At 39.5% G+C, this 22705-nt stretch overlaps 1 protein-coding gene across 1 annotated transcript in view; it reads right to left on the reverse strand.

The window, feature by feature from the left end:
- Positions 1 to 22705, reverse strand: part of FRMD4B (FERM domain containing 4B) — a 196586-nt gene that overhangs the window by 133563 nt on the left and 40318 nt on the right. Inside the window, 2 exon segments of the mRNA XM_028517963.2 lie at positions 8530 to 8624; positions 11008 to 11073. Of these exon segments, the coding sequence (XP_028373764.1) occupies positions 8530 to 8624; positions 11008 to 11073 (161 nt within the window).

Here is a 22705-nt window from a genome sequence, read left to right on the forward strand (position 1 = left end):
TATATCAGTTAAGTCCATTTGATCTAAGGCATTGTTCCATGCTGCGATATCTATGTTGATATTTTGTTTGGAAGATCTGTCCATTTTTGACAGTGGGGTGTTAAAACCCCCTACTATACATTTTTGTTTTCAATATCTTTCTTGAAGTCCTCCAACATTTTCCTTATGTATTTGGGTGCTCCTATGTTGGGTGCATATATTTTTATAATCTTTATGTCTTCCTGATGGATTCTTCACTTGAGTATTATGAAGTGTCCTTCTGGGAGTGTTTTTATCACCCTTGTTTTGAAGTTGATTTTGTCCTATATGAGTATTGTTACCCTAGGTTTTTTTTCCTGCTCATTTGCTTGGAATATTTTTTCCAGCCCTTCACTTTCGGTCTGTGTAGTTCTTTTTTTTCTGAGGTAGGTCTCTTGTAGGCAACATATGTGTGGGTTATGTTTTCTTATCCATTCAGCTACTCTATGTCTTTTGATTGGAGCATTTAATCCACTAACATTTAAGGTTATTATTGATAGATATTTATTCATTTTCCCCTCTTTTTATCTGTATTCCTCTCTCTCTCTCACTCTTTTCCTTTCTCTTCTTATAGTGATCCCTTTACCATATCTTGTACTGCTGGTTTGGTGGAGGTGCATTCTTTCAGTTTTCTTTTGTCTGGGAAACTCCTATTTTGCCTTCCATTTTAATTGAGAGTCTCACTGGGTAGAATAATCTTGGCTGCAGGCTTTGTTTTTCATTACTTGGAATATATTTTGACATTTTCTCCTGGGCTGGAGTGTTTCTGTTTAGAAATCAGCGTGTAGCCTTATTGGACCCCTTTGTATGTTACTTATTCCTTCTGTCTTCCTGCTTTTAAGATTCTCTCTTTGTCTTTAAAACTTGGTATTTTTATTATGATATGTCTTGCAGTAGGCCTCTTTGGGTTCATCTTATTTGGGACTCTCTGTGCTTCCTGAACTTGCATGGTTTTTTTCCCTATCCAGGTTCAGAAAATTTTCTGTCATTGTTTTTTCAAACAGGGTTTCTATTCCTTGTTCCTTTTCTTCTCCCTCTGGTATTCCTATTTTTTAAATGTTGTTGCATGTCATGTTATCTTGGAGTTCCCTTAAGCTATCTTAATATTTTTTGAGTCTTTTTTTGTGCAGCTGCTATACTTAGGTTTTTCTTTCCACCTTGTCTTCCAACTCATTAATTTGGTCCCCTGCTTCATCCAGCCTGCTTGTAATTCCTTCCATAGTGCATTTTTAAATTTTATTTCTGAAATTTTATTTTTCATTTCTTCCTGCTTTTTGTTTATAGTTTCTATTTCCTTTTCAGTCTGTTGTAGTTCTCACTCAGTTCCTTATAGTTGTCTGTGAGTTCCTTGAGCATCCTTATAGCCATTATTTTGAATTCTATATCTGATAGTTTGCTTACCTCCATTTCATTTAGCTCCTTTACTGAGGAGTCTTCCATTCCTTTTGATTGCAGGTTCTTTTTTTGTCTTCCCATTTTAGGTGACTGTTTTTGTTTGTTTCTGTGCTTTATGCTGTTCTGCTTCGGTAGCTGCCTTTGTAAGGTGAACTTCTATGGTAGGAATTCCATGGGATTCAGTGGTATGGTCTCTTTGATCTCCTTGTCTGGATGTTCTAGGTTTGCCCTTCTGTTTGTGTGGGCTTTCTTGTTGTACTTGGGGTTTTACCTGTTTGTGGTTCCTTTGTTGGTAGGTTCTCTTCTCTAGCAGGTATACTGATGTTCACAGCTCCTACCTAATCTTGCATGTGATCAGTGGCAGGGGGAAGGCAAAATGGATTAATACAGCAGGAGAGTATTCTATGGGAATTAAAGTACCAACAAGTACAGAAGAGATAGGAGATCCCTTGGATAAGTATAGTGTTAATGGTGATATTTCACCCAACTAGCCACTTTTTATAAAAGGTAAAAAAGAGTAAGACTCTTGTTAGAGGACAGAAGGGTTGTGAGCTGAATCCAGAAAACAGAGCACATGTGCAAGGTTAGATGATGAAATATAGTGAGAGTAAAGAGTATAAAGTAGGCATAGTGTGCAAGAGAATAGAGTGAACCACAACAGTAATAAAGTTAAAGGAGATAGTGAAATGGGCTAAGAAGAGAGAGGGGTTCTATGTAGCACTTACAATTGTATGAAACAACAATTATTTACAATAGTACTGGAACAACAATAACATGACAAGAAATATATTATTTGAATAACCAGAATAGAAAGTAAGTGATCAAGTGTAGTGTGTTATTGGAATGAGTGAAGTGAAAGAAGGAAGATTAAAATACAATATAAAAGAGAGAATAAGGAAAACCATTAAAACAATGCAATTAACAAAGAAAACAGAAAACTAAAGAGAAAGAAGAAAAATAAAAAAACTAATAAAATAAAAGAAGTAAATATAATGAATAATAATAATAATACAAATAAAGAATAAAATGTAAGTTCAATAGGATGGCAGAGTGACACTTGTCTCAGTTTCTCAGTTGTTGGGGTTAGCCGTGTGCTCCCTCTTTGGATCTGTCTCTGGACCTGTCACGGTTCCATGTCTTATTGTTTGTCTTGGGGGAAGAAAGGACAAAAAAAAGCCTCCTCCTGACTTTAAACTCTCCAAGTGAGCTCTGCTGATCTTCCTGTATGTCACAGGCAGAGGAGGGCTGGTCTTCTCTATTTTTACCATCCTGTGGTTTTGTGAGGATGAGGGCCAGGTCTGGGCTGCAATATTCACAGATGCCCAGCCTCTAGCTGAGGTCCTCAGTGAGCTGCCAGGCCCCAACTATCTATTTGTACTGGGTCACTGCCTTTAATCCACCAGTTGTGCCATGGACGCTGTGGTGTCCCTCCTCCTTGCTCTTTTTGAGTCTACCATGTCCAGAGCCCACCACTGGGCAAATGGCGCCAGTCAGCCTCCCGGCGAGCAGAACAAATTGGCTGCTGTGTGAGCAGTGAAAACTATCAGAAGTTTGCAAGAGTTCCTTAAACAGCAGCTCAGAACCTTTTTTTGAGTAAAATTCTCTTGTTTAAGTCCACCGTTCTTAGCAAGTGCCCTGCTTTTCACACAGTCCAACTTTCCAACCAGACTGGAGACTACCCAGGTCAAGGTCCAACATAGCCCAACTCTTCTCCCATCTCCAGGTGTCACCCTGCTCCCCAGTCTCTCTGGTAATGACCTAGCTGATGTCCAGTCCCAGTGGTTGAACACCACCTCTGTGTGTCTCCCACTTTGTCTTTATTCCCCCCCAGTGACTTCAAGCATCCAGATCCATCCTGGAGCCTCTCTGTCCTCCCTATTTTGGTAGGGGAGGGAGCTGGTGACCTGACTTTTCACCAAGGAATCTACAGCAGGCACCAGGCCAGGCTACAGGAGCCTTGGTCCCTGCCAGATCCCAGGGACCTTACCATCCCAATGCAATCTCCTTACCATCTGTTTTCAATGTCCTCTATGATTTTGGCCTCCAAACTTCATATAAACTGGGATTCCATTGGCTATTCATTCAGTTCCTCAGAAGATTGGCCAGGTGTTCCAGTTGGGCACAGGGAGTAGTGGGGTCTGCTCCCACCTACCTTGCTGCCATCTTTTTCTATTTTTTGTTTTTTTTGTGTGTGTGTCTGGAATGCATCCCTAGAATTTACAGAACTAATTCTTGCTTTTTAAAAAATATATTTTATTGATTATGCTGTTATAGTTGTCCCACCCCCCCCCCCACACTCCTCTCCACTCTACACCTCCCTCCCACCAACATCCCTCTCCCCTTTAGTTCATGTCCATGGGTCATACATATAATTTCTTTGGCTTCTACATTTCCCATATCATTCTTACCCTCCCCCTGTCTATTTTCTCCCTACCATCTATGCTAATTATTCTCTGTGCCTTTTTCCCCTCTCTCCCACTCCCACTCCCCTGTTGATAACCCTCCATGTGATCTCCATTTCTGTGTGTCTGTTCTTGTTCTAGTTGTTTGCTTAGTTTGTTTTGGTTTTAGGTGTGGTTTTTAATAATTGTGATTTTGCTGTGATTTTACTGTACATGTTTTCACCTTCTTTTTCTTAGATAAGTCCCTTTAGCATTTCATGTAATAAGGGCTTGGTGATGATGAATTCCTTTAGCTTGACCTTATTTGGGAAACACTTTACCTGCACTTCCATTCTAAATGAAAGCTTTACTGGACACAGCAATCTTGGATGTAGGTCCTTGCCTTTCATAACTTGGAATACTTCTTTCCAGCCCCTTCTTTCCTGTAAGGTCTCTTTTGAGAAATCAGCTGACAGTCTGATGGGAACTCCTTTGTAGGTAACTGTCTCCAATTCTCTTTCTGCTTCTAGGATTCTCTCCTTCATTTTAATCTTCGGTAATGTAAGTATGATGTACCTTGGCATGTTCCTCCTTGGGTCCAGCTTCTTTGGGGCTCTCTGAGCTTCCTGGACTTCCTGGAAGTCTATTTCCAGGAATAGATTTGCTAGATTAGGGAAATTCTCCTTTATTATTTGTTCAAATAACTTTTCCAATTGTTGCTCTTCCTCTTCTCCTTCTGATACCCCTATAATTCAGATGTTGGAATGTTTAAAGATGTCCTGGAGGTTCCTAAGCCTCTCCTAATTTTTTTGAATTCTTGTTTCTTCATTCTTTTCTGGTTGGATATTTCTTTCTTCCTTCTGGTCCACACCATTGATTTGAGTCCCAGTTTCCTTCCCTTCACTATTGGTTCCCTTTGCATTTTCCTTCATTTCACTTAGCATAACCTTGATTTTTTAATCTAATTTGTGACCAAATTGAACCAATTCTGTGAGCATCCTGATTACTAGTGTTTTGAACTGTGCATCTGATAGACTGGTTATTTCTTCATTGCTTAGTTGTATTTTTTCTGGAGCTTTGATCTATTCTTTCATTTAGGCCATTTTTTTTTTGTCTTGATGCACCAGTTATATAGTGAGGGGTGGAGCCTTAGGTGTTCACCAGGGCAGGGTAACCCACATTGCTGGGTTGTGATGCTGTGTGTGGGAAAGTGGTCCAACAGGGAACAATGGCGCTTGCTTCACTCTCTACCAGATTTTAGTTACTTCCCCCACTTCCCACAAGCAAATTGGGCCCTTCTGGTGCTGATTCCTGTGTGGGTGGGTTTGTGTATGTTTTAGTACCCTGTGGGTCTCCCTGCAGGTGTTTTCAATCAGTGGCCTGAGGCTTTATCTCCCTACGCTGGGACCCTGAGTTGTATAGTCGTCCTACTCCCTCTTTGTTTTGCCTGGTTTATTTGCACACAAAAGTGGGACTGCCTGGTCCACCAGCCACTGCTTTGCTGGTCAGCTGCAGCCTTGCACACCCCAATCCACAATTCGCTGCCTGACTGCCGCCAGCTGCCGCCTAGCCAGGAGCCCTCTCTGCCCCGGCTGCCCGACTCTGTCCCTCCTACCAGTCTGGATGAATGTGTCTTCTTTAACTCCTTGATTGTTGGACTTCCATACTGTTTGATTTTCTGTCATTTCTGGTTGTTTTTTGTTTTTAAATTGTTGTTGTCCTTTTGGTTGTATGAGGAGGCACAGTATGTCTACCTATGCCTCCATCTTGGCTGGAAGTTTGGTTCTTGCTTTTTAAAATTTATTAATTTTTTTTATTGTTGACACTATTACAGGTGTTCCCCATTTCTCCCCCTTCTGCTCCTTCCACCTAGCCCATGCACCTCCTGCCCTGGCCTTCACCACAATTTTGTGGTGCATATATATTCTTTGCCTAATTTCTTCTAGTTCCCCCTACCTCTGCCACTCTTCTCTTAGATTTGTCAGTCTGTTCCATGTATCTATGCCTCTTTTATTTTGTCAATTTATTTTGTTCATTAGATTCCACATATGAGTGAAATCATGGTATTTATCTTCTTCTGACTGGCTTATTTCACTTAGCATAATAATTTCCAGGTCCATCTGTGTTGTTGCAAAGGGTAAGAATTCCTTTTTTATAGCTGCATAGTGTTCCACTGCAAATGTACCATAGCTTTAAAAAAAGATCTTATAGAAACATTGATATGTGAGAGAAAAAATCAATTAGCCGTCTCTCAATCTAGGCTGGGAATTCAACTGCAGTATGACACCCAATTTCCTAAGCCACACCAGTCAGTGTTATTTATTTATTTTTAGAGAGAGGGGAAGGCAGGGAGAAAGAGAGGGAGAGAAACATCGATGTGAGAGAGAAACATTGATCGGTTGCCTCTCATATGTGCTCTGACCAGGGACCAAACCCAAAATACAAGAATGTGCCCTGACTGGGAATCAAATGGGGGATCTTTTGCTTTGCAGGATGATGCCCAATGAACTGAGCCACCCTGGTCAGGGGTACCATGACTTTTTATTCACTCATCTACTGATGAGCATTTGAGCTGTTTCCAGATCTTGACTATTGTAAATAATGCTGCGGTGAACATAGGGGTTCATATATTCTTTTTGATTGGTATCTTGGGATCTTAGGATATATTCCCAGAAGTGGGATTGCTGAGTCAAACAGCAGCTCCATTTTTAGTTTTTTGAGGAAACTCCATACTGGTTTTTTTTTAATTGTACATTTAAAAACCATCCTAGCCCACCTTATCTAAAACTGTACCTCAGCTTTTCTTGATCATGGCCTCTTGTTTTATGTTCTTCAAAGCACTATCATTTCTGGTATTTTCCCATGTATCTATTTGTTTATTTGTTCTGCTAGACCATACCACTGCAATATAAGGTCCAAGAAAGCCAGTACCTTGCCTGTGTGGTTCACAACTGACTTCTCAGGACTTAGAATAATGCCTGACATTTAGTGGGCATGCAAGAAACATTTTTGAGTGGGCAAATTACTCCAATATTTATGCTTTTAGCCTCTACTCTGTGACCTCCTTAAATTATAGTGTTTATGGCACATACAGATTGTAACATATAGCTTAACCATTAAGTATTTATGGTTTTATGTCTTACACTGTTAGCTATTACTTCATTCACATTCAGATTCAATGTGTGTGTATATGTGTGTGTGTAATCACTGATCCACATGAACTAGTTAGTCCTGGTTTTCCCGCTAGAGCATTTGGTCAATGGGCACCTGCATTTCCTTTTTTATCCAGCAGAAGACTGATCATGCAGAGTCCCAATGAGTTGCTGAGTGAACAGATAATTTTGTGATTCAGAGTGAGGTAGGTGTTGTTGAGTGCAGTTTTTTCTATGTTGTTGAACCCTACTCAGAAAATATATTGAGTCCAGCTGCAGCCGGTGAGGCTCAGTTGGTTGGGTGTTGTCCTACAAACAGAAAGTCCACAGGTTCAATACCTAGTTAGGGCACATGCCTGGGTTTTGGGTTTGGTCCCTGGTTGGGGCCCCTATAAAAGGAAACCAATTGATGTTTCCCCCTCATATCAAGGTTTCTCTCCTTCCCTTCCCCTCTGTCTAAAATCAATAAGCATGTCCTAGGGTAAAAATAAAAAAGAATAAAAAAGTTAAAAATATATACACTGAGTCCAGAATCAAAGTTTTCAGGCTTTTCCCTGTCTCCTGAGAACTTAGCTGCCTGGTTTCCCTCAGCCCAAGTCCTGAGCCAGTGGAATTTCCAGGAGGTCCTATCTTTGTAGCCAACAAGGCTAGGAAGAATCAGAAGTCACAGGTGTGAAAAACAAATTAACCCATTCTGGAGATGATCCTATGTCTGGTGAAGCTGCAGACTGAAAGAATACTTAAATTGGAGAGTCAAAAAAGAATACTGAGTGGTTGGCCAATATAGTTTGTCTGGGACACATTTTCTTAAATTTTAATATTTGATAAGATCTTTGGAAATTATCCCCAGAAAGGGAGAGAATTCCTTTGATAATGTATGAATCTGAATATAATATGGGTGAATTAGAATACAGGTGAATTGGGCTGTTGCCAATAACAGATAGACACACACACACACACACACACACACACATAGAAAAGTGCTGAGAAGTCCAAACACATTTGCTTACATGGAATTTTAAATTATCACAAGTTTATTGTAAATAGACTTGCCTCATTTTGGAGAAGATTTAAATTGTTGAGAAATATATACAATATCCAAGTTATCAAAAAAATGGATGTAAAACAAAAAAGATGATGAGGGGATAATATAAAATAGACCTAGATGGAAGTTAAGAAGTCCACTCCATATTAAACTATATATAAATATATATATTGAATATATTTATATATATAGTTTACCAACTATATCTTGTCACCAACACCAAAACATTATTCAGTTTTAAGATCTGAATGAATGACTATCTTGTATTTCTCTCACTGATACATGAGCTCAAGAAACAAGCACAGTGCCTTCAAATTTCTAAAACAGGACAATATCTTGAGTTCTTACAATGATCAATATTCATTTTCTTCTCTTTTTGCAATAGTCCTAGAAGAAAAATCTTGCATTAAAAAATCTTTAAGCAGGATGTACTCTAATTATTGGAGCATTTTCCTCCTGCTTTGCTAATTGTGAATGACAATGAGTCAGTAGCCCAGGCAAAAGGTAAAGAAATAAAAACAACTGAAAAAAAACTTACGTGTCATCTGTAAAGGTGATTCCAAAGTATTCTTTTTCTTTTAGGTTGAAATGTGAAGCCACGAGGTCCAGCAACTCTCTTGATAAAAGTTTGGGCTGTCAGTGTGAAAATCTGATTAGAAACAATTTGGTTGCCTTTCTCTCTTATTGTTACCACCATCCTCTGCCCCAAATAGTTTGAAACAACTTTTGTTTGTTTTTAAATACCTGCCCCCCTGTGCTGCATCAATAAATCTACTAAAGACCATTCTCTAAGTGATTGGGAAGGAAGGGAAATGGGAATAGGAACATCAATGAGATCATCATTTTCATACATTTGAAATTCAGTCCAGTGCCTTACTTCTTTCTTCTAAGGTAAAACTGTGCTTACTAATGCATTGGTATTTTGGAAAAACACTCTCTTATATGTAGTGTGGTGCTAGCGATCAAGACAAAAAACTTCAGGATGTTAAACACCTCATTTTCTGAACTGTAGGATTAATTTTGCCTGGTGCAGGGTAGTTGAAAAGAATCAAGACTTAAGGCTGTGGGGGTGATGGTCATCACAGGTAGAACTAACAATAACAACAATAATAATAACAATAACCATTCATTGTGCTGAACTTCTTTATATCTATTATCTCATATTCTTACAATGAGCCTTTGAGGTACAGGTTCTTATTTCCATTTTGTGGATGAGTCAGCCGAGGACATGAAAAGTTAAGGGCCTTGTTTGATGTTAGTTAGTGAGGGCAGGGATCTGAACCCAGTTCCATCTGATTACAAAGCCTAAGTGTTTCATTTCTCTCCAGGGAGTAATTGTACCCATTGTATAGATGGTGACTACTAATACTAAGCACCTACAGGAAGGATCTAATCTATGGGCTTTTAAGAAGTACTGGACTTGGTGTGAAGAAGCATGGTTTGGAATTAGTCAGAATGTCTGGAGTGACAGTGGATGCTGGGTTTGCTGAAGTTGGGGAATAAAAGGGGGTTTTAGGTGGGCATGCTGGATGGATTCTGTTTGAACTTGGAGCCAGTTTAGGATTCATTATGATGGTTTGACCGTTGAATGTTTGCTATTGGTGAAGAAAGAAAAGTCGTGATTAGAGAAAAAAATAAAGGAAAGAAAGTGAAAGAAAGAAAGAAAAAAGAAAAGAAAAAACAGGTAGAAATCTAGACTAAAATGTCTACTCTGGTGAATTTATTTTTATTAATTCTGGGGTTTGGGGGGTCCTCCCTCATATATACAGAGATACTTATGTTCCAATCTCAGCTTCGACACTCAGTAGCTATGTGACCTGGAGCAAGTGACTTTACTTCTTTGGATCTTTTGTTGGTAAATGGGGGAACATAATGTTTTGGTTGCCTAAACAGTACTGGACTTGGTGTGAAGAAGCATGGTTTGGAATTAGTTGGAAAACTATTGTTGACTATACTATTTTCATTCTAATTGAAACCTATGCATAGTGAGCTAGGGATAAGCCTCAGAAGGGAGTAAAATTTAAGTTTGATCAAAGGAAAGAATTCTAACCATAGCCGTAGATGTGGCTGTCAGCAGGGACTTCCACAATTTTAAGGCTCTTGGTCAAAAGTATGGGGTAGATAAAGTGAGAAGCATCAACAATCACTATATCATTACTCATATAGTCCCATGTATTTTACACAGAGATTTCATTCCCATATATAATGTAGCTTGATTTTAATCATAATTTTGCGAGGAAGGCTAGGCAATCTTAATCCCAGTTTATAGTTTATGAAACTGGGTAATTAACTTGAACAATGTCATGTAGCAGGAAAGTGGCAGAATACAGATTTTCAGCTCACAATAACCTTTTCAGGGAAACATTATGTTCCCCAATTTACCAACAAAAGGTCCAAAGAAGTAAAGTCACTTGCTCCAGGTCACATAGCTACTGAGTGTCGAAGCTGAGATTGGAACATAAGTATCTCTGTATATGTGAGGGAGGACCCCCCAAACCCTCAGAATTTATAAAAAAAAATTTGTATTTATTCTTACATGTTTAAACTTGTCACCTTCAAAGTATTCTCCATTTGATGCAATATACCTATTGATACATTTTTTCCATTGCTCAAAACAGATTTTGAACTAGTCAATTTTGATGCCCTTTAGTGCTTCTGCCATTTTTTTGTTTCACTTTTTCCACATTTGCAAAATGTTTTTCCCTTTGAAGCTGAATGCAGCCTCTCACAACAATGACAGATGGGTTCCTATAATACTCAGCTAGTGGGGTATACAAGGGGGCCACTCTTCAGAAGATAATTCTGTTTCATTTGGGGGTTTTTTGGGTCCCCTCTCATATGTTACCAAGCTCTAGGTCCATACAGACCAGGTTTTCTGACTTCAAATCTACCTTTTCCTCCTCAGCCAATCCTCAGTCACTGGCTTTAAGCCTCAGGCAAGCAAACTGCCTGAATCTAGGCTATGAAGCTCCCAGAGGACACCAGGGTGGGCTTTCATCATGTGGGCAACACATACCTGAACCAGCAGCTCCAGCCTCCTACCATCCAGGAGGTGCACTTGGCAATGCCTGCCTTCTGTCATCTGTGGGGCAAGACATCAAAAGTGGTGTCAGGGACAGAGCTAGCAGGAAGACCCTTGAATATGATTTATCATTTATTTCACATGTGATGTACTCAGCCTATAAATGGCTTCTCTTGAGTTACTCAAGAGGCTTCATCATAAACAGATTTATTACATGGCATTAGCTCTTGGATTTTTAAACTTAAAATTTTTTAAGCTCTTTGATTTAAAAGGAGAATGAAAAACAGAGATGAATCAATGTATTGAAAAAATATTCCCTACACATGCACATAAGATTTTATTATAAAAAGTAGGTTTCCTACCCAGAGGAAACTACTATATTTTTCTTTGAATCAATATTTTATTTTTCAAATGAAGTGTCTTTATTCATTGCTGTGTTTTAATAAATATAATATATGCATAATTATAGGAAGAAAAACATAATTCTGAAGTTCAAATGGGAAGTTTCCACTTTTGAAACTTCTGCCCACATTATGTCACTACTGTAATTAAGAAAATTAAGATACACAGTTAAAAATATTTGATGGTACATTTCCAATTAGATTTAATTTTTATCACTTATAATTTCAATACTAGGAAATATTCTTTTTAAAATATTTAAATAATGCAAAAATGCAAAAATTCCCCTTGATTAACTCATACTTCAAGTCATTTGACCTACTGAAACCACTACCCTGTCAATTTGAAGAGAGTCCTCACAGATCGTCTTTTTATGGACTTTCCAATATATACAGGATATATATTTTTAAAAATTGCATAGTAAAGGTTTTACTTTATTATTGTATTGGACACATGTTCTGGAAATTAAGTAAATACTCTTAATATTTGTGCTTGTGTATGTGTAACCATCCAGAAATTTTTAAAATATATTTTATTGATTATGCTATTATAGCTGTCCCATGTTCTTTCTTCCCTTTATTCCCCTATGCCCTGCACCTCTCCTCCCACCAGAATCCCTCTGCTCCTTAGTTCATGTCCATGGGTCATACATATAAATTCTTTGGCTTCTACATTTACTATACCATTCTTAAATACCACCTGTCTATTTATGTTTTTTATTTCCTGTACCTTTTCCCCCATTCTACCTCTGCCCAATCTGCACTGATAATCCTCCATGTGATCTCCATTTCTGTGATTCTGTTCCTTTTCTAGTTGTTTGGTTAGTTTGCTTTTGTTTTTGTTTTAGGTGTGGTTGTTAATAATTGTGATTTTGCTGTCATTTTACTGTTCATGTTTTTATGTTCTTTTCCTTTGATAAATCCCTTTAGCATTTCATATAATAAGGGCTTGGTGATGATGAACTCCTTTAACTTGACCTTATCTGGGAAACACTTTATCTGCCCTTCCATTTTAAATGAAAGCTTTACTGGATAGAGCAATTTTGGATGTAGGTCCTTGCCTTTCATGACTTGGAATACTTGTTTCCAGCCCGTTCTTGCCTGCGAGGTCTCTTTTGAGCAATCTGCTGACAGTCTTATGGGAACTCCTTTGTAGGTAACTGTCTCCTTTTTCTCTTGCTGCTTCTAGGATTATCTTCTTATTTTTAATCTTGGGTAATGTGATTATGATGTGCCTAGCTGTGCGCTCCCTTGGTTCCAAAGTTTTTGGGACTCTCTGAGCTTCTTGGAAGTGTATTTCCTTTGCCAGATTAGGGAAGTTCTCCTTCATTATGTTTTCATATAAGTTTGCAATTCCTTGCTCTTCCTCTTCTCCTTCTGGCACCCCTATGATTTAGATGTTGGAGCATTTAAAGTTGTCCTGGAGGTTCCTAAGTCTCTACTTATTTTTTTTCAATTCTTGTTTCTTCATTCTGTTCCAGTTTAATGTTTATTTCTCCCTTCTGCTCCAAATCATTGATTTGAGTCCCAGTTTCCTTCCCTTCATTGTTGCTTCCCTATTTTTCTTTATTTCACATTCATAGCCTTCACTTTTTCCTCTATTTTGTGACCATACTCAATCATTTCTGTGAGCATCCTGATTACCAGTGTTTTGAAATCTGCAGCTGATAAGTTTGCTACCTCTTCATCATTCAGTTCTACTTTTGGAGCTTTGATCTGTTCTTTCATTTGGGACTTTTTTTTTTGTCTTGGCACACCTCTTACATTGTAAGGAGTGGGACCTTAGGAATTCGCCAGGTCTGGGCAACCCACTTCACTGCATTGTGGCTGTGTATGGTGGGGGAGGTGTACGAGAGGGAACAATGCTGCTTGCTCAGCTTTCAGCTGGCTTTCAGTCACTTCCCCTGCTACCCACAAGCAAATTGGGCCCTTTTGGCACTGATTACCAGGTGGGTGGGTTTGAGTACATTCTAGTACCCTGTGGGTCTCTCCAATGAACTCTCCTGTGAGGCTGGGAATTTCTCCCACCCTCACAACCCCTACAGATTTTTACAGCCAGAGGTTTTGAGGCTTCTATTTCTCATGCTGGAACCCTAGGTTGTGCAGTCTGCCTTGCTCCCCAGCTGTTCCTTCTAGTTTATCCCCATGCAAATGCAGGGGCACCTGGTCTTCCAGCCACCACCTTGCTATGCATCCTTCCACCCCAACTGCCTGTGTCAGTCTCCCCTCACCAGTCTGAATGAATTGGACTTCCATACAGTTCAATTTTCTGGCAGTTCTGGTTATTTTTTGTTTTTAAATTTTTTCTTGTCCTTTTTTTGGTTGTGTGAGGAGGCAAAATGTATCTACCTATGCCTCCATCTTGATCAGAAGTCCATCCAGAAACTTTATATGTATATGTGACTTTGTGTGTTTGTGGGTCTTTGCATGTTGGGTGTGTATGTATGTGTGTGTGCATTTTCCTGTTTTCAGTTCAAGTGTAACTATGCTACGTCCTGGAGATCTTTCCAAGGTCAACATATGTAGCCCAACCTTATTCTTTTTAAAGGTTCTACAGTATCAAATCATTGTGTAGACATACAGTAATTTAACTATACTCTTGCTGAGAAACACTCTGTTTTTGGTCTTTTGTTACCATAAGCAATGTACATGAACTTTGCAATATCCAGCTTTTCCCAAAGATGTATAGTTGCTGGGTCATTTTTGAAAAGCATGGGCAGCATTTTGTTTTTCAGCTGTTGTACAACATTATAAATAAGACCTAGAAACTTAGATACCTGTAAATCTAATTTTTTAAAAAATGCTTCCTCACTGAGCTACATCCTTAGTGCTTCTCTGGTGTTTTGCATATATCATCTCTGAGTTTCACAGCAAAGTTACCTTCTGTTATTGGTGTTATTATCCCAATTTCGCATATAACTTTATGCTAGTAGGTGACTGCACTGGCCTTAATTATGTCCTGAACTTTGTAAGGCCAAGGCTAAATACACACCTTTGTCCCAGGTAGTGAGTTATGGCACTGCATGTATATTACCTTACTAAAGCTCTACAAAAATCCATAAAATAGACCTATTTTATGGACAGCTTGCAACTCCCCCATTTTATAGGAAAAAACTGAGTTTAAGGCAGTGTACTCAAAGTTACCTAAACAAGAAAAAAGCCAAGTCAAGATTTAAAGACATCTTTTTTCCACTTTATTATGGGAAGAAATTTAAAAATGTGTCAGTTCAAATAATTTTATTTCTTTTGTAAAACCCATACAAGAAAATTTCAAATACACAACCCACAGAAAGAAAATAATACTCAAAAGATCAACTCACACAGTATGAATCCATTAAGGAATATGTCAAAACTCATAAAGTATTTCAAGCTACCTTGTTGCATAATCCAAATGAATTTATTTACTGATTTTATTTATATGTTTTTAAAATGTATTTATTTGAGAGAGAGAAAGAGAGACATCGATTTGTTGTTCCATGTATTTATGCATTCATTGGTTGATTCTTATATGTGGCCTGACTGGGGAACAAACCCACAACCTTGGTGTTTCAGAATGACACTCTAACCAACGAACTAGCGAGCCAGGGCCTTATTCCCTGATTTTTTTTTAAAAGAAAATCTTTTTTCCTTTCCATTTTGCTTTGGACCTCCTTTGGGCTAGTCACTGTTTCTTTTGTGAACATATAATTTTGTCTTAGAGAATTAAATTGTAAATTTTTTGGTGTGCCTGCCCATCTCAGGACAAACATGTCCATAATAGTGGACAGTGGTGGCCATATTGGTATAACATACCAATATGTTATTGGCCCCTTTGGCCTCAGTTAATTGGACCAGTTATGCACACCTGACCCAAGCTGGGCCACTCAGAACCTCAGTCCAGGAAGTGTGGAATTAAGACTGACAGGATGACAGTGTGGTTGCTGGGAGGCAGCCAGTATCTGCCATGTGTGGAGGAGAAGGAAAGCCATCTGCAGAGAGAAGGAAGAAGACAAGCAGCTAATTGAAGGCAAGAAAAATCCTGCACCTTGAGAGGAACAGCTGAGAGAATTGCTGTCTGTATCCCTTATGTCTTCCTGTCACTTCTAGTCTTTCCACTGGTTTGGGTGAATTTTTGTCCTTGGGTTCCATGCAACACCCTTGTATTCCTTCAATAAATCCACATTTTCCCCTCTCTCTTAAGCTAACTTGAATTGGATTCTGCTTCTTGCAACTGAAAGCATCTTCATAAGATACCACAAGTATCCATACTGTAAATCAAGCCAAAAGGTTTCCAAAGGGTGAACTTCCCTCAGTGATGTTATTAATATGATAAAGTTGTCAACTCATAATCACTGATGCTCCCACCAATGACAATACAGTGGCCAAGGGCAAGGTTGACATTTTGTGGGGAGGAGTTATGAACAAATACCTCATTGTGTGATGTGATAAGATACATGCTGGAGAATGGCAGTGTAGAAATTGGGGAGAAAAATGCTACAGTTTTATCCCACCCCACACATCTGCCCACCTGTGCACAGAGTTCACAAAGTCCTTTCCTCTCTGTGAGAATGGCTGCTCTGAGAAGTCACAGGGCTGATTTGATCATCGACAGCAACAGAAAGCCCTGCCCTTGTCACTTACTTAAATTGAAGTTTGAAAGGTGGTGGATGTATTTTGTTTATCGAGACAATGCTTATGAACAAATTATAGTTGATAATATCATAAATCAGGAGATGTCACTTGATAAAAATCTGGATGGTAAGACCTGGAAACAGTGAGTTGGATTTCCTCCATGGCAACATCTGGCCCAGGTGGGGCAGAGCAGCTTCCTGTCTAGATGAAGTTTGTGGTCCCTGGCTCACTTAACCCTATTATCTGCAGATTTCTGGGAGTCCCATCATGTGAATTAGCAAACCCTGATTCAAGTCCATGTAATACTAAGGAAGAGACTCCACCTACCTCAAAGATATCATGTAGCAGGGAAAGTGCTGACACTTAACCCTGATCAATGTGTAGTATTTCAACCTCTACACAAGCCCATGAAGCGGGTATCTCATTTTAGTGACTAGGAAACTGAGGCTTCAGAAATGATGTAACTTGCCCAGAAGTTCTAAGCCAGACTCTGACTCAAAATCATATTTTATAATTATGATAAGCAATGTCCTGATTGATTTCCATGTGACATCCTGGGAGGGACATAAACCATTTCTGAGGGCCACATTTATTATAGTTCTTATTGGCTTGAAATTAACAATTAGCTAAATCTTTCTGTAATCCATCTATTCTCCCATTAAAAAAAGAAGAAGCTTTTAAATAAGATTATTACCCATTTAAAAAAAGATAAATAACAGGTAAACTTAACAATCACATGGCAGAAATATTCTCCAGAGATGATGGAGCAGAAATAAAGAAAAAGGGTGCTGACTGGTTCCTGTGTGCATTCTGTGTGCCTGGCACCAGCTAGGCATTTTAATAATAACAGTAATAAAATGACTAACAAGCATGTTCTATGTTCTAGGCATTGCACTAAGCACTTTTCATAGATTAATATCCTGTGATACTCACATGAAGTAGATGGTTTTATCCTAATATCATGAGTGAATGATGTTAAAGAGATTATAAATAACAAGATCCATAAATGGCAGAACTAGACCAAAACCCAAGCTCTTCAGCACTTAGCTATGCATGGTGTTCAGTACACTGCAACGTGTCAGCTTGGGGACAGCCTCCCATGCAACCCCACTCACAGCCCTTTCTTGATGGTGAGATGAGTGGGCAAAAAAGGGAAAACAAAGTGCCCTAAATGGGCATAAAAAAATCCTTTTGGTTCCAGAGAAAAATACACTCACTAGGAATAGTTGGAAGTGTAAAGTTTGTAAATAGAAAGAATTTTCAAGGCATCTAAAAACACCGCTTATTTGAGATCTGGGGAAACTAAGGAATGGACCTGCCCAAGGCCACACAGATAGTTAATGGGAGACCGGAGATTAAAACTCAAGGCAGTGATCTTGAGGCCAGCACATAAATGCTGCACACAGGTTATTCACCTAATAAATAATACCATCTTATTCAAATGCATTTCTGCCAGTAGGTTGATTTTTTTTAATTAAAAAAACCTGTAACTACAAAAAAGAAAACATCAAACTAGGCATTTCTTATTTATTTAAAACATGAGTCACATTGATGTTTTATCTTCTAATTTCAACAACAGGAGTCATATTTGTAGGAAGCTATTCATGGATCACAATAATTATATCCATAAATACAGAATAAATTTTAAAAATAAAATCAGCACCTAATTTTATTGAGAACATTCAATATATTTAATATATAGTGACTCATTTAATGATATGAGGTAAATATCTCTATTATCTGCATTTTACAATTGAAGAAACTGAGGCACAGAAAGGCCAAGTAACTTACTCAGGGTTACAGAGTTCTTAAGAGGCAGAGCTGGGATTCCAGCCTTGGCAGACAAGCTCCTGAACTTGTGTTCATTATTACCGCATTTTCCTTTTGTTTTTGTTTTTTTTTAATGACCTTATTTATTTTTAGGGAGGGGGAAGGGAGGGAGAAATAGAGAGAAACATTGATGTGCAAGAGAAACATGGGTCAATTGACTTGCACACACCCCCAACTTGGTACCTGGTCCACAATACAGGCTTGTGCTCAGACAGGGAATAGAACTGGTGACCTTTCGATTTGTGGGATGATGCCCAACTCACAGAACCAAATCAGTCAGGGCTACCCCATTTTTCAATGTAATTATTACCCATGGAAGAAATAAAATATATTGACTTTCCATTTCACATTCTACTTGGTTATCCTGACAATTTGCTTTCTTTACAAAAACAGGAGTTCTATAATTCCGCTTAGGAGAAGAATAAGTAAATGAGCATTTCTCATTACAAACTTCCTTCTTTAAGATGGAAGAGTCTTCTCTGTTTAGCTCTTCAGTCTGCTCATCCCAGACAAAAACCAGTTTCCTAAGTTAGGCTACTACACTTCATTTTAAGGAGTTCCTAAAAAGTGCAAATTTCTTTCCATAAGAAATTTCCTCTCTGTTTGTGTGTGAAATTGAGGTACAAAGAATTACTTTTGGACCCCACAGAGACCATCAGAAATTTCAGATTTGACCAGCTACCCAGTGACAGCCAAAAGTGTCAATGCATTGTGTGGAATAAAAAACATAAAGATGACCTCTTTGGAAATATCCATGTAGCACCTACCCAGACTTGAGGCACTTCTCACTACCTCCCCCTCTGTTAGAGCCCAGGAATATGGAGATTGACTGTGTATGTCTGGTTAATATCCCACCTTGGTCTGTGGCTGCTCTACATGTTCTGCCCAGGTGACAGAGCAGGTTCTCAGAGTAAGGGCTGCATGTTGGTGGAGGGACCTGTCCCTCTGGTCACTGGTCAAATGAGAAAGATCAGGAGGGAAGTAAGAATTGGCCTCAGACCAGACCTCTAGCTTCCAGGAGCACTCTAGTGTAGCATAACCCAAAGTGGGGCTCATTCTGTGTGGTTATACTGCTCCTCCAATCCCCACCCCACTACCTCATTTAGGAGAGGAGAGAGAAGCCTAAAGAGAAGTCAGCACAAGGCAGTGTGGGACCATTCAGGATGACTGGGATCAGCTTAGAGAGCAACAGTAAATGACAGCTATAAAAAAGAGCAGAACTCCAGCCTGCTTTGGTTTAGTAGTTCTTTGGGACACAAAGGTATGAAAGGTTGCTAAGGAAGCAGCAAGCTTACCTGCCCTCTCCTGCTCACCTACATTCCCTTTTGACCTTTTCTGAAAACTTAGCATGAGAGGGCCTACCTCACAAAAATAGCTCCTCAAGATTTTTTGTGGGGTTTCTTGTCCAGAGTCTAACCCACCATTGTCTCTTGCCTGGATGTATGCAATATCAGCTATCTGTCCAGGCTGCATTCTTTTGTGGTGGTTCAATCTCTGCATGGCCATGTAGTAATATCTCTAAAATACAGATCCATTCCTTTACTTTACTTAAATTACCCACTGGCTTCTCATGTACCACTGTGGAGAATCTTCAGCTCACCAACAATATCTGCATTTCCTGTGCCCCCACTCTCTAATTTGTTTCCAATACATCTGTCTTGCATTGCCACACTAGCCACACTGGCTTCCTTTTCCTCCTCAGAACAAAAGTTTGTTCCTACTTCAAAACTTTGAGTATGTTGTTCCCTCTGTCTGGACTACCGTTTCCCAGATCATTTCATGATTGGGTGCTTTTGCCTCTCCCAGATCTTAAATCAAATGACGCCATTTCCAGAAGGCCTTCACTGTCCTCAAATAAAGTAGAGCTCTCCCATATCACGGTGCTTTCATTTCTTTATAGCTAGTATTTCCCTTCCATTTTTTTTGTTCATAGTTGTCTATCCTTCACCATCAAAAGGTAACTTCATAGGAGTGACCTTGACTGATTAGTTCACCATTGTACTCTCAGGGCCTAGAACAACAGTGCTGGGCACATAGTGAGAATGTGGTAAATAAATATCTGCCCAGTGAAGGAACCTTAACTATTCAGAACCTAGACACAGTGAACAATGAAAAAAATCACAAATGATTTAAATTCATAGAACATAATGTTAAAGGAGGATGTTTCAAAACATCTCCCAAGCCTTGGCCCAGACAGACTTACACATACAAAGCTAGCTCTCCATCCAGAGAACAAGGTGTGCTGTTAAACTCCTCATCAGATGAGTTACTCTGGAGGAACTGGAGAGAGGCAGAAAGCATGTATCTAGGACATTCTTACTTTAGGTTCTATTGAGTGGATGGAGTTTTATATTTCACTCAAATGATGTCAACTCCAGCTGAACAGGGGTCCCTTTATACCATCTGTGGGTGTTGACTGAACATGAGCTATCGACACTTGCATTCAGATAATGGCCTTTACTGACACAGATGTCTCCAAGCTATGTCAGCTGTGATTTTTCCCTCAGGTTTCAAGAGCACTTCCCTCCCAATGTGTAGTCATTGGGAGCTGCTTTCTCAGTATCAATAAATGATTCTCCTAGCTTCTATTAAGCACTTGCTGGATGCCCCAGGAGCTCTAAGCACTTCACACACACAGTATCTTCCTTCAATAACCCTTCAATAATGTAAGACATTTAGAGTTTGTGGCTGAACTGAATTGCAGAGAGGGTCATGTAGCTGTGACCTGGACTCTGGTCTCTCTCTCTCTCAGGTTTACTAGAAGTTAGGAGGAAAAAGAGGGACTGGAGAGAGGAAGAAAAAGAAGGGGCATAAAAGGAACAAATGAAGAAAGGAAAATGGGCAGGAGTTGGGAGTGATAAAGATGTGGTAAATTCAGCTTACCAAAGACAAAATTAACTATCTGCCTTAGGAAAAAATGCTAATGAGTAATGGCAGCTAGCTAACTGTGCCTGGCTCTGTCCAGCATCCTAGCTTTAATTTACAAGGGCCATTTAAATTCATTCATACAACCTTGTGAGGCAGATTCCAATCCTAGTTTCATTGTATAGATGAGAAAATTGAGGCTTACAGAAGGTACATGACTGACCTTACCTACCACACAAGGCCACAGATAGGAAGAGGCAGCTTAGGACATGAACACAGGCACCCTGAATGCAGAGCCCATGGTCTTCATTGCTATGTTGTATTACTTCTGCTATAAGTCCCATCTGATGAGCCTTATATATTAAATCACACAGAGCTGAAGGATTTCACATATTTGATTGCCAAGTACAACACTGTTCTAGGAAAACTAGATCTGGGTTCCCCAAACCACATTTGTCTGGCTCAACTAGAAGCAAGACTAGAGAAGAAGCAAAGCTTCTGTAATGACCATGCTTGGCTATCTCCTGGTTCTGCACTGAAGAAATATGGGAACCTTCTAAAAATGGGCACCTGTCTATGTGTTTGCTATTGATTTCCTTTGAGCCTCAGGATGGACTTCATCTCCACCTGTAGGGCTGCTGGCTGTTTCATGCTGACATTGAACATTTTGGATACAGGATGATTTCAATCACTTATGTGGCTGCCTGGGCCTGACTCCACATTATGTTGGGCTCAAGATGTACTCTAGCACACAATGCAATAATTCAATGTGGAAGATCTCTGGATCATCTGCTCATTTATTCACTCAAGTGATATTTGCTGAGCACTTCTAAGTGTAAGCACTAAGCTGGGTACTAATATATATCCGCAAATGAGATAAGCAAGGCCACTGTCTCTGGAGCTTATGCCAGAGTGCAGGTTTTCAGCTTTGGCACTTGTGGCTAGATAATTCTCTGTTGTGGGCTGTCCTGTGCATTGTGGGATGTTTGCAGCACCCGTGGTCTGCATCCAATAGTTGCGAGTAACACCCCACCTCACCCTGTCATGTCTTGTGACAAGAAAATATGTCTCCAGACACTGCCAAAAGTCTCTTGGGGAACAAAACCATCCCTGGTTAAAAACAACTGCTCTAGAGGTAAAAAGAAGAAAAGAAACTATTAATCATTAAATACATTATTTTCAGATAACAGTAAAGGCTCTGAAATAGCTTAACTGGAATGAATTTCTTAGCATGTGCAAAACTTACTTCAAAACTCTGTGCTTATGCAGGAAACATGAGAAATGAGGAAATCGATGGGGAGAACCTACAGTGAACTGCTGCTTTGACAAGTGACTCCTAGCAGAAACGGGAGGAATAACCCTGTTTTCTGGACAATAGCACTCAACTGCAAGCTCCTGTCTGTGGCAGAGGTTGGAGGACAACAAACAAGAAAGGCTGGTCAGGGGACAGACATTTCTGCAGCTCTAGTGTCTAGCTGGCAAGCAATTTCGGTCAGCTTTGGCAGATCGTCCCTGGAGAAGGCATTCTCATAAAAGACAATTCCTTATCAGAGTATAGCCAGATCTCCTGAGGCTGGCATAAATAAAGGCCAGGTTTCAAAGGAAGAAAAAAGAACAAAACAACTTATTAGGTCTGGAGCTGCAGGCCATCAGGCTGCCTCAGGCTGGTGTCCCTGAGGAGTGCACAGGGTTTAGAATCAGGAGGGCTAGGCTTATGTCTCAGCTTGGCTGTTGAACTTGGTTTGTGACTCTGAGAAATGGGAATGATAAGAATCAATACCATTTAGCTTTGTTTGTCTCTTATAGTACTAGTGAGGGTTGAACCTAAAATCTACACAAAAGGTACAGGTGATAATCCTGTTACTGGTAATAAACTATTGGGCAGAGTTTGGTTGTTAGGGTCTGTGCTAAGTGCCTAACATGCCTTATCAGCTTTACCCCAGTGCAATGAGTACCATCACTAGTGGAAATGATTTGTAAGTTGTTAA

The sequence above is a fragment of the Phyllostomus discolor genome, chromosome 7 (assembly GCF_004126475.2).
Source record: "Phyllostomus discolor isolate MPI-MPIP mPhyDis1 chromosome 7, mPhyDis1.pri.v3, whole genome shotgun sequence".
NCBI classification, from domain to species: Eukaryota; Metazoa; Chordata; class Mammalia; order Chiroptera; family Phyllostomidae; genus Phyllostomus; species Phyllostomus discolor.